The 19,343-nt window shown below is 31.5% G+C and overlaps 2 protein-coding genes across 2 annotated transcripts; one reads left to right on the top strand and one right to left on the bottom strand.

Annotated features, from left to right (window-relative positions):
* Window positions 1-7,883: 7,883 nt before the first annotated feature.
* Window positions 7,884-9,495, top strand: LOC124943503 (heavy metal-associated isoprenylated plant protein 36-like). Its single transcript, XM_047484002.1, has 3 exons — window positions 7,884-7,916; window positions 8,044-8,119; window positions 8,762-9,495. The coding sequence occupies exons 1-3, from the start codon at window positions 7,884-7,886 to the stop codon at window positions 9,493-9,495; spliced, it is 843 nt and encodes a 280-aa protein (XP_047339958.1).
* A 7,663-nt stretch (window positions 9,496-17,158) lies between these two features.
* Window positions 17,159-18,896, bottom strand: LOC124943502. The gene is made up of 2 exons (XM_047484000.1): window positions 18,688-18,896; window positions 17,159-17,339 (listed from the first exon to the last, which is right to left on the bottom strand). The coding sequence occupies exons 1-2, from the start codon at window positions 18,894-18,896 to the stop codon at window positions 17,159-17,161; spliced, it is 390 nt and encodes a 129-aa protein (XP_047339956.1).
* Between the last annotated feature and the right edge of the window lie 447 nt (window positions 18,897-19,343).

Raw genomic sequence — 19,343 nt, 5'->3', positions numbered from 1 at the left:
ACCTAATCATGGAAGGGAAGACAAAGGCACATAAGTATTTCCTGACAAAGGCATAGAAGTATCTACATCAATAGAAATTTATATACATTCTCTTGTGAAAGTAAGAGTTCGAAGTTGACCACCAACTAAGAGGAAACAAATTTTCATTAAAAACTTTGGAAAGAAGTCGACCACCAAATAGAGATCCCGAAAGAAGGTTTGACTGCATTAAAAAAACTTCTCTTAGTGAGGAAGTCAACCACCAGCTCGCTATGGAATAAAACTTCTCTATAAAGAAAATAAAGAAAACACATCCATATAAGAGTTAATAAATCATTATAATGACAATGAATAGTTCTAAATATGTTACTTTAAGTCCAAGTATGCAAAAATTAACTCTGCAATGAATTTACTTTGTTAGATTTTGGATCGTTTCGAAGTATTTGGCTTATTTCTTCGAAGTTGTTTCCATGTATTGAGAGATAAGAGCCGCCCAAAGTTTGTTAATCCTCTTAGATTATGTTCTGATTGGGGATTATTTTGCTACTCCAGACATAACTTTGGGTTGTGATTTAACTTGAACCTCTATGGATTGAGGTTTTATTGGAACCTCCATTATTTCGGGTGGTGTTTCAACTTGAACCTCTACGGGATTAAGATCTATATCAACTACCACCACTTTAGTGGTGTTTCAACTCGAATTGCTAGAACTTTCTTAATCTTTCTCTTAGGTTGTGTTCTTTTTGGGGAATCTATTCCTACTCCAACCACCACTTCGGGTGGTGATTAACCTTCAACCTCCATGTATTTTTAATCTTCCTCTTAGTCTTTGTTCTGATTGGGGAATTTTTCCTTTTCCAACCACCACTTCGGGTGGTGTTTAAACTCGAACCTCTACGAGTTAAATTTGTATGGCAACCACCACCACTTAGGGTGGTGTTTTAACTCAAATTTGATGTTATGTTGAGGCTACTACATCTGCCAATACTTGTGTGACTTTTGACAAATTCTGTATAGATATAGTCATATTATTTATAGATACGACAATAGACATTAATATATTTTTAACAATGGAGGAGGTTAATACCGGCGCAGGATGGTCATTCTTCTGTTGCCTTTTACCATCCACTATAATCTGAGGCACCACCTCTACTATATGAGGCTCCACCTCATAGGCCACCTGAGGCTCCACCTTATCTACCACCTCATCATCCACGTTATCAAACTCATATTGGTGGGTCCTTGGAAGTGGAAGTTGTCAAACATCTCTTCCAAATTTGAATCCTCCTCATCACAATTTCATTTTCATCCTACTTTTCATCTTATTGTCATTCCAACATGACAAAATGAAAAAGAGTCGTTCGTAAGGTAGTTGGAGTTTAGTGTTCGTAACTCTACTCATGTAGCAAAACTGGAAATAATATTTAATATGCTAGAACATTTAAATTTATATTTGATAAATCATCGAATTAATGTATTGATATTTAAGAAATATTACTTAGAAGGAGAAATATCTGTTGTCCATGAAAATAACTTTTTTTCATTTATCTCTCTTTTGCAAGCATCAACTAATCCATTAATTATGAATTCGCACCAAATTAACTTTCATATATTATTAACATCAAATATAGATTTAAGGAATTTATACCTGCATATACAAAAATTGGGTAAGAAAATTGTATATAAATAAATAATTGTTTGGAATGTAAGTTTATGAATAAGTCTATACCTGCATTATTGATTTTGTGAGGTCCATGGAAAGTTATTGATAACATAGACTACAAAGTCTATCTTAAAATTATTGTGAGCTTCTTAGTTGTTTAGAATCCTCTTTGTCATTTCAATTTTTTTGACTGCCTATTTTGTTTAATTTCTTATTGTCTCCTCCACTTCATCAAATTAACATCATATTCATGGTAGGGCTAAAAATAAGTCAAGTCGAGCTCAAGCCAGCTTGAGCTCGAGCTCGACTCGAACGAGTTTAAAATTAAAATTTTAAATGTTTGTGAAGAAAAAAATATTTATTTTAAATTTTAGGTTTTAATATTATTAGGATCGGTATCGCCGATAGGGGGCCAGGGTCCTGCTAAAGGAGAACTCATACACAACACACACCAATTGGCACTAATCCGGTTAAAGATTAGAACTGTTCTTAACACTTCGCAGGTTGTCACAGACTCTTGAACCGAGTTCAAGGGCGGAAATATTTGTTTCAACCTGATGCAACACACATGGTTCGGTTAAAGAAGGTAGAATAAGGAAATCGATTGGAATGGAGTAAAGTCGGTTGGGTTGGTAAAGTTATGATTCGGTTCGGTTTAGTGAGTGATTCAATTCGGTTGATAGTGTAGCCGGAAATAATGAAGAACACAAGACATATTTTTATGGATGTTCAGAGCAAACTCTCATACGTCACCCCTTCTTCTCAAACAATGATAAGGATATTCACTAAATGAATATTCAACAACACAAAACACAATACGATCGAGTCTTATTTACTGCTCGTTGTTTACTTTAAAGCATTCACACAGTGATGTAATACACTTTTCAATAAATGTAAACACTTAAAACTTTTTGATCAAGAAAGCTGTATGAATCCCGTTCTGTCTCTCGTTTTGTCTTCAATGTTTTTAACTTCCTTTTATATGGAAAATATGACAACGGTCATATTTCTCTCTCTTAAGTTGATTGGTCACATGAAGCCGTGCCAGTTCGGATTAGGTAGCGTGCACGCTTTGTCTTTTGTACACATGGCAACGGTGCATTAGGCGGCCTCTTGTTCCTTGGAAATTGCTTGTGGACTTAGATAATATCAGTAATCATTGGTTTTGCCGCATGCCTTGCTTCAGATCTTTATTTTGCATATTCCCAAGGAATATTTGTTTATTACGTCACCTTCAAAGAATCCATAACTTTGAATAATCTGCCCGTTGGCTTTTAGAATCTTCAATACGTTGAGCCAGTCGGACATTTATCGGTTTGCAACTTAAGCCGGGTCTGAAGTTAAACCGATTCAGGTTTCTACGGATGTGGTGGAGCCGATTCGGTTTAGCCGAGAGGATAGATCAATTTAGGAATTCGGTTTGGCCGGTCTGGTTGAGGATGTGCTTGCACATGTAGTTGAAATTGATTAAGTTCTTTGGATAGTTAATTTACTTAATTAAATTAACTATCTTAATTTTTCTAACAAATATTAAAATAAATAAAATATATATTATTTATTATCTGGCTCGAAAAAACTTTACAAGTCATCGAGCAAATATTATATTAGCTCGAGCTCGACACAAATATTAAACGAGTCAGCTCGAGCTCGACTCGAATTTGGTCAAAGTCAAACTCAAATTGAGCTTTGATCGAGCAGTTCACGAGTAATTTGACTCATTTGCAACCATAATTTAGGGTGCATTGTCTTATTTTAATTTGACTCTACAATTTCAATCTCCCTTCTAAAAATGTCCAATATGCACTAAATATCATCTTCATCCATTTTGACTTCCTCGTCATTCCTTAGGATGACACATACTACAGTCGAAGGACCTGACGAGGTATCGAGAGAGTTTCATCCATACATTTTGAAAGGCAAAGAGACAAAAGTCATCCGAAGCATATGGCCTTCACGACCTCTTTTTTTATACGATAATTGGTGAAGTAGATTTTTAAGTCTTATTGACGAGGTCCTAGTCAAAAATAAGTTGTGACTAGATTTTGGTCTTTTAGGGAGGGAGCTGAGAGAGCTGAGGAAACTACTTACCCTTGATCATCAATTGTAGCTGTTGTGGCTAGCATAGACAAATTTGTAGTTGAGGGCGGATGGTTCCTTTTATATACTACAAAAAAACATATAAATGAATCGCTTAACAAAAACTAAAGTGTTGAAAATTCAAATTTTATTTGAACACAAAAATATCTTGAACATGGCTATTTTCGGGACAGAATATTCTCATATTTTAGATAGAACCTTTTCATTTGGGATAAAACATTTCAATATTTGGGACCAAAATGTCATGAGAATGACCTTCCCAGTTTCCACTACAACTAAATTTTAACCTGTAATTACCAAAACAAAAATCTAACTTGCTTAAAAGGTAACAATATCATTAGGGTATATTCTTAAAATGTAATTTAACTTGCATTAATGTATTGAATGTATATTTTAAATAAGAGTTTCTATAAACTTAAGATGGTTACGAATTAACTAGATAGATGCAATGTTTTGAGGGTGTGACACCATTATTGGTTTAGTATCTGAATCTTGCAAAAAAATATTCTAAATGCATGACTCAGTATAGTTTTAAAACGTTTCGATAGAGATCCAGAAACAGAAATAAAACAACTCCATCATGCCCTTCTTTTGATGGTTTCTATGGCACATTACTAAATGTTTCCAAAAAATGACTTCAAGTTCCTAAACATGGTCATGTTCGGGATAAACCTAACTAAACAAATCATGTTTAGGAACTTACTTTCTTTTAGTGTTTTCAACAAACTTGGATGTAGTTGTAGGAATCTCATTCACTTGAAAATTAAAAGAAAGAAAGAGACTATAGAGGTTAGTGTCATGTGAGGGTTACTCAAATAATATTCAAGAACTTGAAGGTTTATCATTTTTTTAGCTTGTAAGCTGAAGAAGAGACGTAGGAGAATGAATAAGTAGCCGAAGTTGCCGAGGAAGGAGGAAGAAGTCTCCAAAGTCGTGGAAGAGATAAATGCCGAAATTGCCGAAGAAGTAGGCAAAGAAGAAACTGAGTAGACGGGAAAGAAAAATAAAAAAAGAAAACGAAGAGGCAGGGGAAAATTTCAATTTTTTCTCACATATACATGTGGCAGGCCACTTCGAATTCGTGATCTTACTTTCGTTAAAACTTCGTTACCCAAATCATTTCTCTTATATTATATAGGATTTTGGCGGAATTTCCGACAACTAATATTATAATTATATTAGATATTATCCACGCATTTTGTTACTGATATTATTACATATATTATTTTATTTTTTTACAAATAAATTTTTATATATAATTTATTAAATTAATTAGAGTTAATTGTATATAAAAAAATTAAATTATTTTATTCACTTGTTTTATTATTTATGTACCTTAGTCTTGTTTTCCTTTTAATTATTATAACCCAAATATTTTCTTATATATATAAACTAATTAGTTATATATTTAATTTATAAATATATTAGATATTATTTTCGCATTTTATGTTATAATATTAATTATTTTATTTATAAATTAATTTTTTATATATAATTTATATAATTAATTAGATTATATAAAAAATTATTTTATAATAATTATAATTGATTTATTTTAATATTTAAGTGAGATTTATATTTTCTGTGCAATTTGCCAGAGGTAGAATTCTCTTATGGAATTTGTGATGTCTAGAATTTTTTTATAGAATTTGTGATATTAAGGATTTTCTACGTAAATAAATGTTTGGCATTTACGTCCTAAGTTAGGATGAAAAATGTGGAAACTAATGTCGAACATAACTTTAAAATTTGCGAAATATTTTTCGTGCTTCATATTTACTACGAATTTTTAACTAAATTCAAATATTTTGACGCTAAATTTTTTCGTCGGAAATTTCATTCAAAATATAGTATGAATTAATTTATGAAAATTTTCTACGGAAATTAACTTTTAATATATCGATATATTGATCATAGATAAATATTTTTATTTTGTTTATAAGTATTCTCCGTTCATTAATATTTGCGACAATTCATGTTTATTTTAATTCAATCGTCACAATATTCGTCGCTTATTTCCGACGTTATTTATTGCGTCGCTAATATTCATCGCTGTTTTTTATTTATTACGAAAAATAAACCGAAACTTACTGTTTGCGATTTAGGCAAACCAACGCCAATAGTTGGTTGTGCATCTGAATCTATTAACCGAACCGTTTACATAAAAAAAAATGTATAGACAAGGTTTATCTAGTCAATAGGATGAAGGAATATTCAAGAGATTAGAGTATTTTAAAGTTCAAAGTTCAACTCCCATATAAAAGTATGGTTCAAGTTGAAGTCCAAAATCATAATTGTGACCTTGGTATCATTGAAAAACATTAAAAATACGCTAAACATTAAAAAATAATAATATAATAATAATATTAATAAATTATTCAAGAACAACATTCAAAAAAAAAAAAGGGACAAATTCACAACAATAAATAATAAACATCGCATAACCGTCTTTAAGAGATCCAGAATATTCTGGCCAACAAAATGATCTGATTACATTTATCAATGAATAATTTGCAACAGCAAATTAATAACTAAGAAATAATATTTTAATTAAAGTAATTTAGTGTGTATTATTATTTTTCTTTAAAAAGGTAAAATATTTCTTCATTTATCCTCAACGAATAAGATTTATTGTAATTATAAAAGTTAAGTTTTACAAAGAAAATAGTGTACGTGGATTGAATTGTTTTATATAGTTTAAAAGATTTCATAATCTTTAGTTGACAAAAGTATTATACTAAAGTATGTAACAAATATTCTTTAAGAAAACAAAATTACATACATATTCCGCATATCAACAATATCAGACTTAACTAGATTGTCAATATTTCACTTAAAGATTAACATACTCATAAAATATGCACATATAAAATAATTTGCTAAATACTAAAAAGGTGCACCAATGGGAACACTTTGAAGTATTTCGAGTAACTTCATTTTCTTGAATAGTTTGTTTTTCATGTTCACAACATTTAAGTGACAAATATATATGTTCTTGTTGCAAAGCAAAATTTTAAATTTGTTTCCAAAATCAAGTTAAGTTTATAATATATATATACGTTTTCATGAAAGTGCATTATAGGGTAAAACTGTAACTTGATAATGGTCCTTGACCAATTAAATTCTTATCCCTATTTTTTTAAACTATGTTTGTATTAAATAAAATAAAAAAAATATTAAATTCGGATATAAATTCAATCACTACGGATTCACATTGGTAGAAAATTTATGTCAAGGTATTGTATATATAAAAAGGAATTAGTTCAAGTATGATTGGTTATATGATAATTAGTTCTTATTAAATTTTTTATTTTTATTTTAAATTCAATAGTTAAACATAATTTTATATCTTCATAATTATATTATTTAATCCATTAATTAAAATTTTAAAATACATTTTATTATAAAAAATAATTTATTTTATCATTATAAATTAATATCATTTAAATATTTTTACTAAAACAAATCTCGTATTCTCAAATTTACGTTAATTGTTTTTTAAACAAAATAAGATTTGTTTAAATGAACTCAAACTGAACAAACTATGTATTAAATTTTGACTGATTATGGAAATTTACATTTCATTTTTCTTTTAAATGTATTTAAATAATGTTCTTTTTTATTTATCTATGATCTCAATAAAATTTAAATACTAATTTTTGTGAATAAAATCAAATAATTAAATACAAACACTTATAAGATGTGTGGCTCAAATTGAAAAAACGATTAATACAACAAGGCGATATAGAAAAAAAGAAAAAATCATTTCTCACCGAACATTTTATCATAGAAAAAATAAAGCAAAACCGTGTAGTCAAAATTCTCGTAAAGTATATCATCGCAATACTACAACAAAACAATCTATTTTTTTTTATTACAAGAATATTTTTTAAAAGAAAATAAATGAATAAAAGGCATTATTAGAAACTTGTTTCCCATTTAACTCCCACATGATTGGTATAAATACCAAACATGAAACCAAGTATAAACTCAAATCTTCTAAACCAAGCCTAAAGGCCTAGGCTTTCTTCAACTTGGCCATTGTGTTTTCTTTTTGTTAGTATTTTTGTAGCCTTTTGTCACTTAATTATCAGTCCCTATTTCTTGTTTTTTAAATTGTTTTGTTTGTTCCGGAGTTGATATTATGAATAATCAAGATCAGGTCTTGAACGCGCAGGTACAATGCTTTGCTTATTAAATCCAAGATTATTTAAAAAAACACTTTTTTGTCTCCATTAACTTAGGAATTCAATAGCTAATGACCATATTCATTTTCTCTAATGGCTATGTTTTCTTTTATACAGACTTATGTCTTGAAAGTGGGCATTCACTGTGAAGGTTGCGAGCGGAAGGTGAAAAAAATTCTTCGACAAATTGACGGTATTGAATTTAGCCTATTAAAGATTAATATTTGTTATAATTGTCTTTGTCACTATCACATTTTAAATTTGTCCAAGTTAAAAATTAACGTTTTTTTATTAAAATATTATATTAAAATAATAAGATAGATGGAATAAAATTCCAGACCAAACACTTCTATATATATTTTATCCATATAAAGAATAAAAATTAATATTCTTTATAACATAGTTCAAAGTTCCTATATCATCAAAACTATTATGTTATAGAAAAATGATATAACCCTTGTATATTTTATTGTAAAACAAAATATGGAGAGTTTTCAATTATGTAAAAAACTGAATAAATATATAAAAAAAAAAGTCCACTATCGAATCAATTGAATAGATGGTTTTGCATTTGTTATAAAAATGTGATTAAACTAACTTTAGTGAAAAATATATTAAAAGTTTTTCAAATCTTTTTTAATGTACTACAAAACAAATTTATGGAATCTGCAATTTTTTTTTTTAATTTTGTCACACCATAAAAAGGCTCACTAACTTCTCTTAATGTCAATAAAATAAATTTAAGATGTTATAATGTCGTGAGTTCATCTTTCATGATCATTTTTCAAAAAACAAATTTACAAAATTTATGAACATTTTTTTGATATATCTCTAGGGGTTTATAAGCTGGATGTGGGGATGGGGAAGGTGACAGTCTTAGGAAATGTGGATCCACAAATTCTGATCCAGAAGCTTGTCAAGAAGGGAAAGCGTGCGGAACTCTTGATTGACCCTAAGTCTGATAACAAAGATCTCCAAAATGGCAATGATAATGGAGGTGGGAACAAGAAAGGAAAGAATGTTCAAATTGACAATAACAATGGAGGAGGGAAAATGAAAGCTAAGAATGGTAATAATAATGGAAATGGAAGAAACAAGCCAAATAGAAGAGGAGAAGGTAAAAATGAAACTGATAAGGAAGCTGATACAATTAATAAGAGAAATGGAAATGAACCCATGAATAAGCACAAGGACAAGAAAGATAATGGCAACAATGGAGGGGGAAATTTGGGTGTGGATGGTAATGGGATGGCTAATGGTGAGATGCAATATCAAGGTAATAGTATTCATGGATATAATTATGGGTACTCACAAAATATGGACCAAATGACATATATGGTGCCGGCTCAAGTCCTTAATCGGACCTTAGCTGGAGGTGGATACTACCATATGGGTGGGTACATGTGCCCTTGCTACTATCAGGCCCAGCAGCACATGATGGGCAATGAGAGCTTCCAGCCATTGATGCACATGCCATATGGATATCCATACCCATACTCATATTCATATCCATATCCATCTTCATCTAATAAGCATGAAGTCAATGTTCCAAGTTGCAATGTGATGTGAATGCTTGGCCTAAAATAAATTAAGGAGATTGATTAGAGAGGGTATCCAATAAAATATGTAATCTTGGGTTGAGATTTAAGGGTTGTGTTGGGCTTATGTCGATTTTTTTTATTATATACTATATTTTTATGTATCCAAATATTTTAAAACTTATAATTAAATAGTAATATGGACTTAACAAGTGATTTTTCAGATAAAATATATATTTGCTCTTTTATTTTTTAATTATTATTTTACGCTAAATTAATGCCCTATTATCTTTTATTATGTTTATGCCCTTACTATAATTTCTAGTTCAGTCTCTTCTTATTTTGTTCAAATCTCTTGAGTATATAATTTATTTTATAAAATATTTTTGATCTTTTTATTCTATCTGTTATAAATCACTTTAGAGTTTTCTGATAGATTATGAATGAGTTTTAGAGAGATTTTGTTTTTTTTCTTCTTTTAATTATACAGTCATTCTAAAGTGCACTTTCTATGCTTAAATCTTTTATATTTTAACATTTTAATACCGAATAATTTTGTTTAATAGTAATATTTAATTCTATTAAAATTGCGAGTTTAATTAAAATCATTTTACACGTATATATATATATAAACTTGTAAAATTTAGATTTTACTCAAAAACATAAATTAATATTTATCTACAATAATAATAACAAATAAAAATTTTAAAATAATATATAATCAATTAATATATAAGTAAAAAAGTCAAAATAATTATTCAATACAAAAATTAATATGTTCTATCCTATTTAACAAATTTAGATTTTGTAATATAAATATATTATTTATTCAAAAATTTCACCTAAAATTTCATTTAAAATTACTGAATATGTATTAAAATAATAAATAACTAAATAAAGTTAATATAATATATATATATATTATTTAAAAAATTATATTATTAAATTAAAAAACCCTAATTTTTCACTTTCTTCTTTACATTCTCTCTTTATTTCCTTCCATTCCATAGTTGCGACGGCTCACTCTATTCTTCCATCATTAACAATGACAATCTAAACCTATTCCTTTTCTTTAACAATAGCCAATTATGATTCTTACTCTTCTTCATCATAGATCTTCAAAGAAGAGATCCAAGAAGAATCTATAAGGTAAAATTGTCTAATAACACTAATTTTAATGTGTTTATGGATTTCAACAAGTTAAATTGCGACTTTATTACGATTTTGTTTTTAAATGAGTTTCTTTTACTCTCGACTCTTTTTCTCTTAATTGACTCGCAAACTCGAACAAGTTTACGAGTTGAATCGCGATTTTGACAACTTTGGTAATATCTATTTAGGATATTTTTATTACTAACTTGTAGTGTCTTAATTTCTTATGGCTAAAATAATAAATTGGGGTTCTTTATTGGGGGATAATTGCAATTTGAGATATCTTCTTCTGAACCTCACAATTTGCGGTTTCTTATTGGAGGTCAATTGCAATTTTGGGACTTCTTATATTGAACCTAACAATTTGATGTTTATTATTGAAGGTCAATTGCAATTTTAGACCTCTTCTTTTGAACCTCACAATTTGGGGTATTTATTGAGCCAGTTGCAATTTGAGACCTATTCTTTCGAGCATTAAAATTTGGGGCTCCGCATTGTGAAGTTTGTATAAAATGAGGTTTTGCCCTAACTGACATATACGTCCCTCAAAAAATGTATTATGTTGCCTTTATAATAAAAACATTAATAGTGACGCAAAATTCTAAATGACCTAAGCCCAAATCAACTTCATTTCATCAAGGTGTGAAGAGGAGGAGAGTCAGGGTAGGATGAAGATGGTCGAGCGTCGCGAGATGAAAGGTAAGGTAAGGGAGGCAGACTAGGGTGCAATAGATGGAGTTTAATTTGAGTTAGAATGGATGTAGTGGTGTCTTTTTTCAAAAAAAAATTAATGAATTGACATTTATTATAAAAAAAAAAATTGTTGACATTTAGAAATACATGTCAATATTAATTTTTTAATTATAAAAGCCACTTAATACATTTTTTGATGGACGTCCATGTTCGTTAGGGTAAAACCTCATTCTGTACAAACCTAACAATGCGGAAACCTAAATTATGAGATTCAATAGTAGAGGTCCCAAATTAAAATTGCCCCCAATAAGGATCCTAATTTGTTTTTTCGGCCAATTTCTAATTATCTTTTTTAGATTAAATATAATAACAGGATTTTCAATATTTGAGATGTTAGCTAATATATATGATGATAGTGATTTTTTAACTATCAACATTTATAAAGTGAATTGTGTGAAACAAAATAAGAGAGTAGAATCAACAACACAAAACTCGAATATAAATAGGAAAGACACAAGAGAAAAAAGTTAACTTTCAATGTTTATAGTTTAAAAGTTTAAACTATGATAATATTAAATATATTTTAAATAATTTAATGCAGAGAAGAAATTTTCATGATTTGACACCAAATAAATTTGGATAGCTCAAAGTGTTTTAAAATAAAAGTAAATATATATTACCAGATTAAAATATGTAAGTAAAATGAAGATAAAAAGTTAACTAAAACAAAATTAATTATCGCAATTGAATTTAAAAAAAAAAAATGTATATTCGATTTCCTACTTGATTGAAAAATTAAGGAGCAAATAGAACAAAAGAAAATATTAATAAATAATACAATGAACACACAATATTTTACATGGAAAACTTCCTCAAATCAAAGAGTCAAAACTACAGGACTTTACGTCAAATCAAACTTCACTATAATTAGAAGTCGAGTATACTATTAGTGGTGTTGGGAACATGTTACTAGTTATATAAGTATACGTCGTAAGGAGAAATGTTCTAAATTTCGTTAAGCGCCAGTCGGGCGCCCGAATGGGGCCTAACGCTTAGGCGATTAAGCGGGGGCCTAAGCGGGGCCTAGGCGGTGTACTTAAATTTAATAATGAATTTATAATCAGTTACAAAAATCAAGTAAAGAGCAACACCAAACAATTTAAATATGCAATTTGTTGTGTCAAATTATTTTGACTAAAATAATTAAGAGAATAAGCGTATTCTATGCAAACATTATTTTGATGATCTGTGATTAAAACTTAGTTGTGAATAAAGTTAAACTGTCTATTTATTTTGTGTAGGTGCAGATGCAAAAGACTATGCTAACTTAGAGGTGTTATAAGCAGGATAATTAGACGAAGTTAGACGTGATAGTCTAACTCCTTTAGACAAGTCTAAAGGGAGACGAAGTTAGACGTGGTAGTCTAACTCCATTAGACTTGGTCTAATGGAATGCGTAGTTATACGAGGATGTCTAACTCCATTAGACTTGGTCTAATTGGATGCGTAGTTAGACGAGGACGTCTAGCTCCATTAGACTTGGTCTAATGAGATACAAAGTTAGACGTGGTAGTCTAACTCCATTAGACTTGGTTTAATGGGATGCGTAGTTAGACGAGGACGTCTAACTCCATTAGACTTGGTCTAATGGAATGCAAAGTTAGACGTGGTAGTCTAACTCCATTAGACTTGGTCTAATGGGATGCGTAGTTAGACGAGGGCGTCTAACTCCATTAGACTTGGTCTAATGGGATGCGTAGTTAGACGAGGATGTCTAACTCCACTAGACTTGGTCTAATGGGATGCGTGGTTAGACGAGGACGTCTAACTCCATTAGACTTGGTCTAATGGAATACGTGGTTAGACGAGGACGTCTAACTCTAGTAGACTTGGTCTAATGGGATGCGTAGTTAGACGAGGACGTCTAACTCCTTTATACTTGGTCTAAAGGGATGCGTAGTTAGACGAGTACGTCTAACTCCATTAGAATTGGTCGAATGGGATGCATAGTTAGACGAGGACGTCTAACTCCTTTAGACTTGGTCTAAAGGGACGCGCAGTTAGACGATGACGTTTAACTCCCTTAGACGAGGACGTCTAAATCCCTTAGACTTGGTCTAATGAAGCATGTCTAATGCCTTGCTTCAGCAGCCGTTTGAAGAAAGCATACATCTAACCACGATCAACTAGATGTCTACTACTTATGCTCCACTCACTTCTGTGTAGTCTGACAAGCTAGCTAACTGTATCAAATGAACGAACGCCACGTATGGAAATGTTCTTCCAACGGTTTGTCCAGTACTAGACAATTCCATAAGAATATTTGGCACACTACCAGTTCGTTACGACCAGGATCCATTTGCTCAAAGTCTGCTAATTTTTTGTACTATGGGAAGCCTTCCAACAGACACTTGCCACGTGTCCATGAAGAAGATTTGACCGTTGGTGTCCTTCTAATACAAATAGATGCTCAAGGACAACAAACGAATCACTTGCTTATTCTTATAGAATCGCCGGATCAAAAAACAACTGATTTGTAAGTTTACTCTTACACTTACTGATTTCTTACATTCTTCAAATTCAAGAGAGAAAGATTCACTTACTAACTAGGTGTGAGAATATTGTAAGTTTAATAGAGGTTGTTCTGTTCAATAGAGAGTTAGTTCAGTAAGTTGTATTTGATTCAAAGTATTTAGTGGATATCCTTCCGTTTGTGGAAGAAGGGGTGACGTAGGAGAGTTTTCTTTGAACATCCATAAACAACTCCCTGTGTTCTTTACTTTTTGTCTTTCATTCTCCATCGGTTCAAAGCTTTAAATCCGACAAACACTTCCGCACTTGAATCCGTTTCAAGAGTTCGAATGATTTGTGAAGCATAGAAATAGATACTAATCCCTCATAGAATTATTATCGAATCATTTATCATAATTTATTATCAATAGTCAGACCCTAGTCTCTATTGTTAGCACTGATCCTATCAAGTGGTATCAAAACCTCGTTTTTTTATTATCAAGAAACAAGAACCTGAATCATGTATGTCTTCAACCAAATTCATGTGCCATTTCTAGATCTTCTAAAGCAACTGAGCATAGCATATCTAATAAGAGGATAAGGAACGAACGAAGTTAGCGATATAAGCTCGAAATGTGTCGAGAACGACCAAGGCATGGGAGGAAAGCGGCTAAGTGTTCAGTTAGGGCGCAGGTAGTCCCTTAGAATGAACCGACATGAGAATCGAAGAGGAAAAAAAGGGAAAGATGCTTTCTGGAAGGAACCGACCCAACCAAGGGGCTAGCTGCTCGGGATACATCATCGGTCATGTATATGTTCAAAAATTTAATTAAAATTTAGGTTTGGTTTAAGTGTTTTTATTTTTAAAATGAGGAAATTCATCTTGAATAAAATTTAAAAGTTTTGAAATGTATATGGGCCGAGAACCATAATTTAGGCTAAGTTTGATAGTTCTTGACCTAATTATATTAAATCTTCATCAAGCAAAGAGTTTCTCTAAATATTAAAGGTTCAAACCAATTTGGTTTAAACTCAATAAGCTTTAAACCACATTTGCTTGGAACAGATTCAAATGGTTAGGCCAAGAATTACCAAAATTAAGACATTTTAATGATTTTTTTACATAAAAGAGGCTTTCGGTTTAAAAACAAATCATGTATAAGTTTTCTATATTATTTTTATTTTAGGTTATATTATATACATACAGAAAATAAAGTCCTACACGCCTATTAAAACAGCAAACATAAAAAGAAAGCATGCATGGAAGTGAATGCAAAGAAAAAAAATTCAACTTCCAACAAAACATGTGTATCCTAAGAAAACTTGTGACACAACCCAAGAATGGTTGGTTTTTGCTTAGGGTTTCGGGTTGTGGAAAAGGTTGGGCGGCCTAGGGGCGTTAGAGAATAAAAATCTGGATCCTTTGCGAGGTATTAAGAGGGGTATTTATAGGCAAAGTTATGAAACCCTAGGGCCCAAATGCCCATTTAACACATTTGACGTTGGAAAGAGAAAATCATTTTAAACATTTACAAATGTTTAAAAATAATGGAGCAATCTCTACTTGACAGATATGTCACTAAATATCAAGTTCACTAAATGTCAAGTTTTCATCTAATAGGATTTAAGATTTAATTAATAATGATGCAATACTTGGTCATTTAAAAAATGACCAAGCCTTCATACTTCTCTTCAACACACGGCTGAATCTTCAAATTTAGAAAGTTCTCCTTTTCCTTTTGGCAATTTCCCATTTTTTCATGGCAACTTCCCATTTTCCTTTGACCGTACTTCTTCCTTCTCATTTTTTTTACTCACGGTTGTGGAGAGACTTCACGTTCTTCAAACGTTACATTTTTGTTTTGCACCGTTATTCCCTAAACATACCCTTCATCCTAAAAAAAAGATTTTGTTGAAAAACAAAAAGATAATTATATTTTTAATTATTCATATTTCTAAGGAACAATAAAAATGATAATTAACTAATTCAAAACAAATAGCAAAAACTAACAACTAATCTAATCGACAACTAATCTAACAAATTAAGAAAACTAATCTAATTAATAAAAACAAAATATAAAAAATATACCTAATGACTTTATAAAAAAATGTTAATATATATTTTTTATTTTTTTTTATAAATACCCAAGGTAATTAATTAAATAGAACCTTGAATATTTTAAGTATAATAACTTCCCTATGTGTTGTAACATAAACAAATTACTACCTTAACTTATTAAGAATCCAAAATCAATTATTTCTAAAAACTCAATTGTTCTAAAAATAATTATCTTTAAAATAAATCGTGCAATAAGCCCGTGAATAATTTAAAGAAATTTGTATAGGCTCGGATTTATTTAAAGTATAAACTATAAAATTGGGGGTTAAAATATGAGTGTCTACGTAATTCCCCTCTAGGACAAAATTTGTAGAAAACAATCGGTTTAGAAAATGCAATTCCAAGCTTGAAAATAGGCAATGCGTTTTGAAAAAACTCAATTTATACTTCTATAGAGATTCAAACCACGGTTTGGGCGCCACTTCGGTGTTGACAATCATCCTTCTCTCGAAATCTCGTTTCTTTTTCTGATGAATCTTTGAAGGCTTGATCTTGATTCCTTCTAGGATTTGCGTCATCGCTGCTAATGTGGCCAAAGCATTTGCGAATTGATTCTGACTTCTTGGAGCGTGTGTGAATATCACATGTAAAATTTAGTCATTAGAGTCGATAAGTGTTAATGGTAGGGTTTGAGGTTCTCTCCTTTGACTTTCCATTCACCATTAACTTGTGAAATGATTAAGTTCGAATTTCTTACCACTTCTATGTGTCTTGCTCCTTTTTCGTGAGCAATCTTTAAGCTAGAGATGCATGCTTCATACTCTACTTCATTGTTTATCACAGGATATTCGATCTTGACTGAGATTGGGTTGTATGTTCCCACATGATCGATGAGTAGTATTCTGATTCCATAGCCATGTTTGCTTGAAGCTCTTTCAAATAGTAGTTTATAGGTTGTAGGGTTAATAGTCATCACTTCGTCGTTTCGGAATTCTAACTCCTCGTCGTCTTCAACTTTGATTGGATCATCATCATCATCATCCACTTAGCTAATCTCGATGACAAAAGTGTTTTCTGGAATAAGTGACAAATTCGATCGAGTCTTGATACCAACTTGATTGTGTGGGCTTGCATGTAATGCCTTAACCACCTCGTGACCCAAGCTAAGGCCCAACACACATATTCTACTTTCGAGTAATTAAGTTTGTAGCCTGTCATGCGTTTGCTTATGTAGTAAACTACAACTTTTGTCTTCTCCTTGTTTTATTGGGCTAGTATACTAGATCTTGCCTATAAAGCCTCGTACTTCTTTCTCGCTTCGTGGAGGTGACATTGCCGTGATCGCTTCTATATTGCTTGGATCAACCTCAATTCCTCTTTTTGTGATTAGGAAGCCTAACATATTTCCTGTTGTCACTCCAAATGTGCACTTCTTTGGGTTGAGCCTAAGTTGGAACATCCTGATGCGTTGAAAGAATTTTTCAAGATTCTAAATGTGTCATTCTCGATTTCTTGACTTGACAATCATATCATCTACATAGACTTATACTTCCTTGTGGATCATATCGTGAAGAATCATCGTGGAAGCTCGTTGATATGTTGCTTCTGCGTTCTTCAGCCTAAAAGGAATGACTCGATAGAAAAATGTCCCGACTTCTATGATGAACGTTGTCTTCTCCTTGTCTTCTGGAGCCATCAATACTTGGTTGTAGCCTAAGAATCTGTCCATGAATGATAGGAGTTGATGGCCTTCTGCGTGATCCGCTAGAACGTCGATGTGTGGTAGTGGGAATTTGTCTTTAGGGCTTATTTTATTAAGATCTCGATAGTCTACACACACTCAGATCTTTCCATCTTTCTTTGCGATTGGGACTACATTGGCGATCCACTCTAGATAATCTACCACTTTGAGGAATCCCACGTCGAGCTGTTTCTGAATTTCCTCATCAATCTTGTCTACGATGTCTGCCTTCATTCTTCAGATCTTCTGCTTCACCAGCTTTGCATCTTCGTAAAGTGGTATGTGGTATTTGATGATTTTTGGATCAATACCTGACATATTTTTATAAGACCACGTAAAAACATGTTTGTTCGTTTCTAAAAGTTTAGTTAGATTCTCTCGTTCTAAATCATTTATACTTTTACCGATTAAAACGATTTATGGATCTTCTTCGGTGTTAAGATTTATTTCAATTGTTTCTTCTACTGTGGACAAATCCTACTAATATTTTTCTAAGTAATGTTTCATGTTGTAAATTAATTCTGACTCGTACATTTTGTTCGCGATTGTAAAATAAGAAAGTATTACTTCATTATGAAAATCATTGTTCAAAATGTTAGAAAAAGCATTGTTCAAATTAAATAAATTGGAAAATAAATTGTCTAGTTTAAACCGTTATCAATCGCGAAACATCGATCAAATCTTGAATATTGTGTCTAAGAGAGAAACAGAAATTAGTGGAATTTCCTTTATCCTGGTGATATTTGCACCACTCATTTGCGAACTTTCCCATTACTTCTCTCCCAGGTTTCGGTGTTAACATTTGAATCAACTTCTTCTGCAACAAGTCTCTTAAGGCCTTCGACAATGGCATCCCCAAGTCGTCAAATTTTCTACGAGGTGGAGCAATAGTGGCACTCCTCGTTTGTGATGATTGTTGACTCTATTTAGGTGAAATATGTTTTCTTTATGATCATTTTCTCCTTGAGTTTGATGTGCTTGCATGACTCTTGTTCTGAATAGACTTTTCTACAGATTTCCAATCATCCACGAACACTATGCATACCCTTTATCTTTCTTCTGGCAACCTTTTTGGTATGGGGAGTTCAATTGTCACATAAGTTTCGATTTCTGCGGTGAGGTCTACAAGTTGTTGCCTCAATTGTATTAGCGTATCACGAAGATCGTCTAGCTTTAGACAGACTGACTCATTAAACCCTCTGGGAGGGATAGTCATTGTAAATGATGATGATTCTGAGTATGTTGTGATTAAGAGAACAAAGTCAGTTTGAGCCATTTTTCAAATAAAACAAGCAATGTGTTGCTCGTATGCACATAATCCCTAACACGCAATAGACGCTCAATTTACCCATTCACAATATATAACATGTAGAAAAGGATGAGTAAAATATAACTAGTTAATTTATTAAACTCCTAAGTGTTATGGATAAAATCGCAAACTCACAATCGCAAACAATCCAACCCTCGTCCTCACGTTACATCAAACACTCATAATAATAGGAAATTACATGAAAGGAAATCTAAAATAATCGGGTATCCATTCTTCCTTAGTCCTCTTGCTTTGACCTTTTCCTTCCCTTAGATCAGCGCATTTTGAGTAGAAAACCTAGATGAGATCATGTGTTCATAGGCGAAGGATCTTATTCAATTTGTAGACGTTACATTGGAGCTTTCTCCTTTCGAATTTCCTAGTCCATTGTCTACCATCTAGCATCGACATCGT

The sequence above is a fragment of the Impatiens glandulifera genome, chromosome 6, assembly GCF_907164915.1.
Source record: "Impatiens glandulifera chromosome 6, dImpGla2.1, whole genome shotgun sequence".
NCBI classification, from domain to species: Eukaryota; Viridiplantae; Streptophyta; class Magnoliopsida; order Ericales; family Balsaminaceae; genus Impatiens; species Impatiens glandulifera.
Note: the sequence above shows the minus strand (reverse complement) of the source record. Positions and strands in the feature narration are given on the sequence as shown.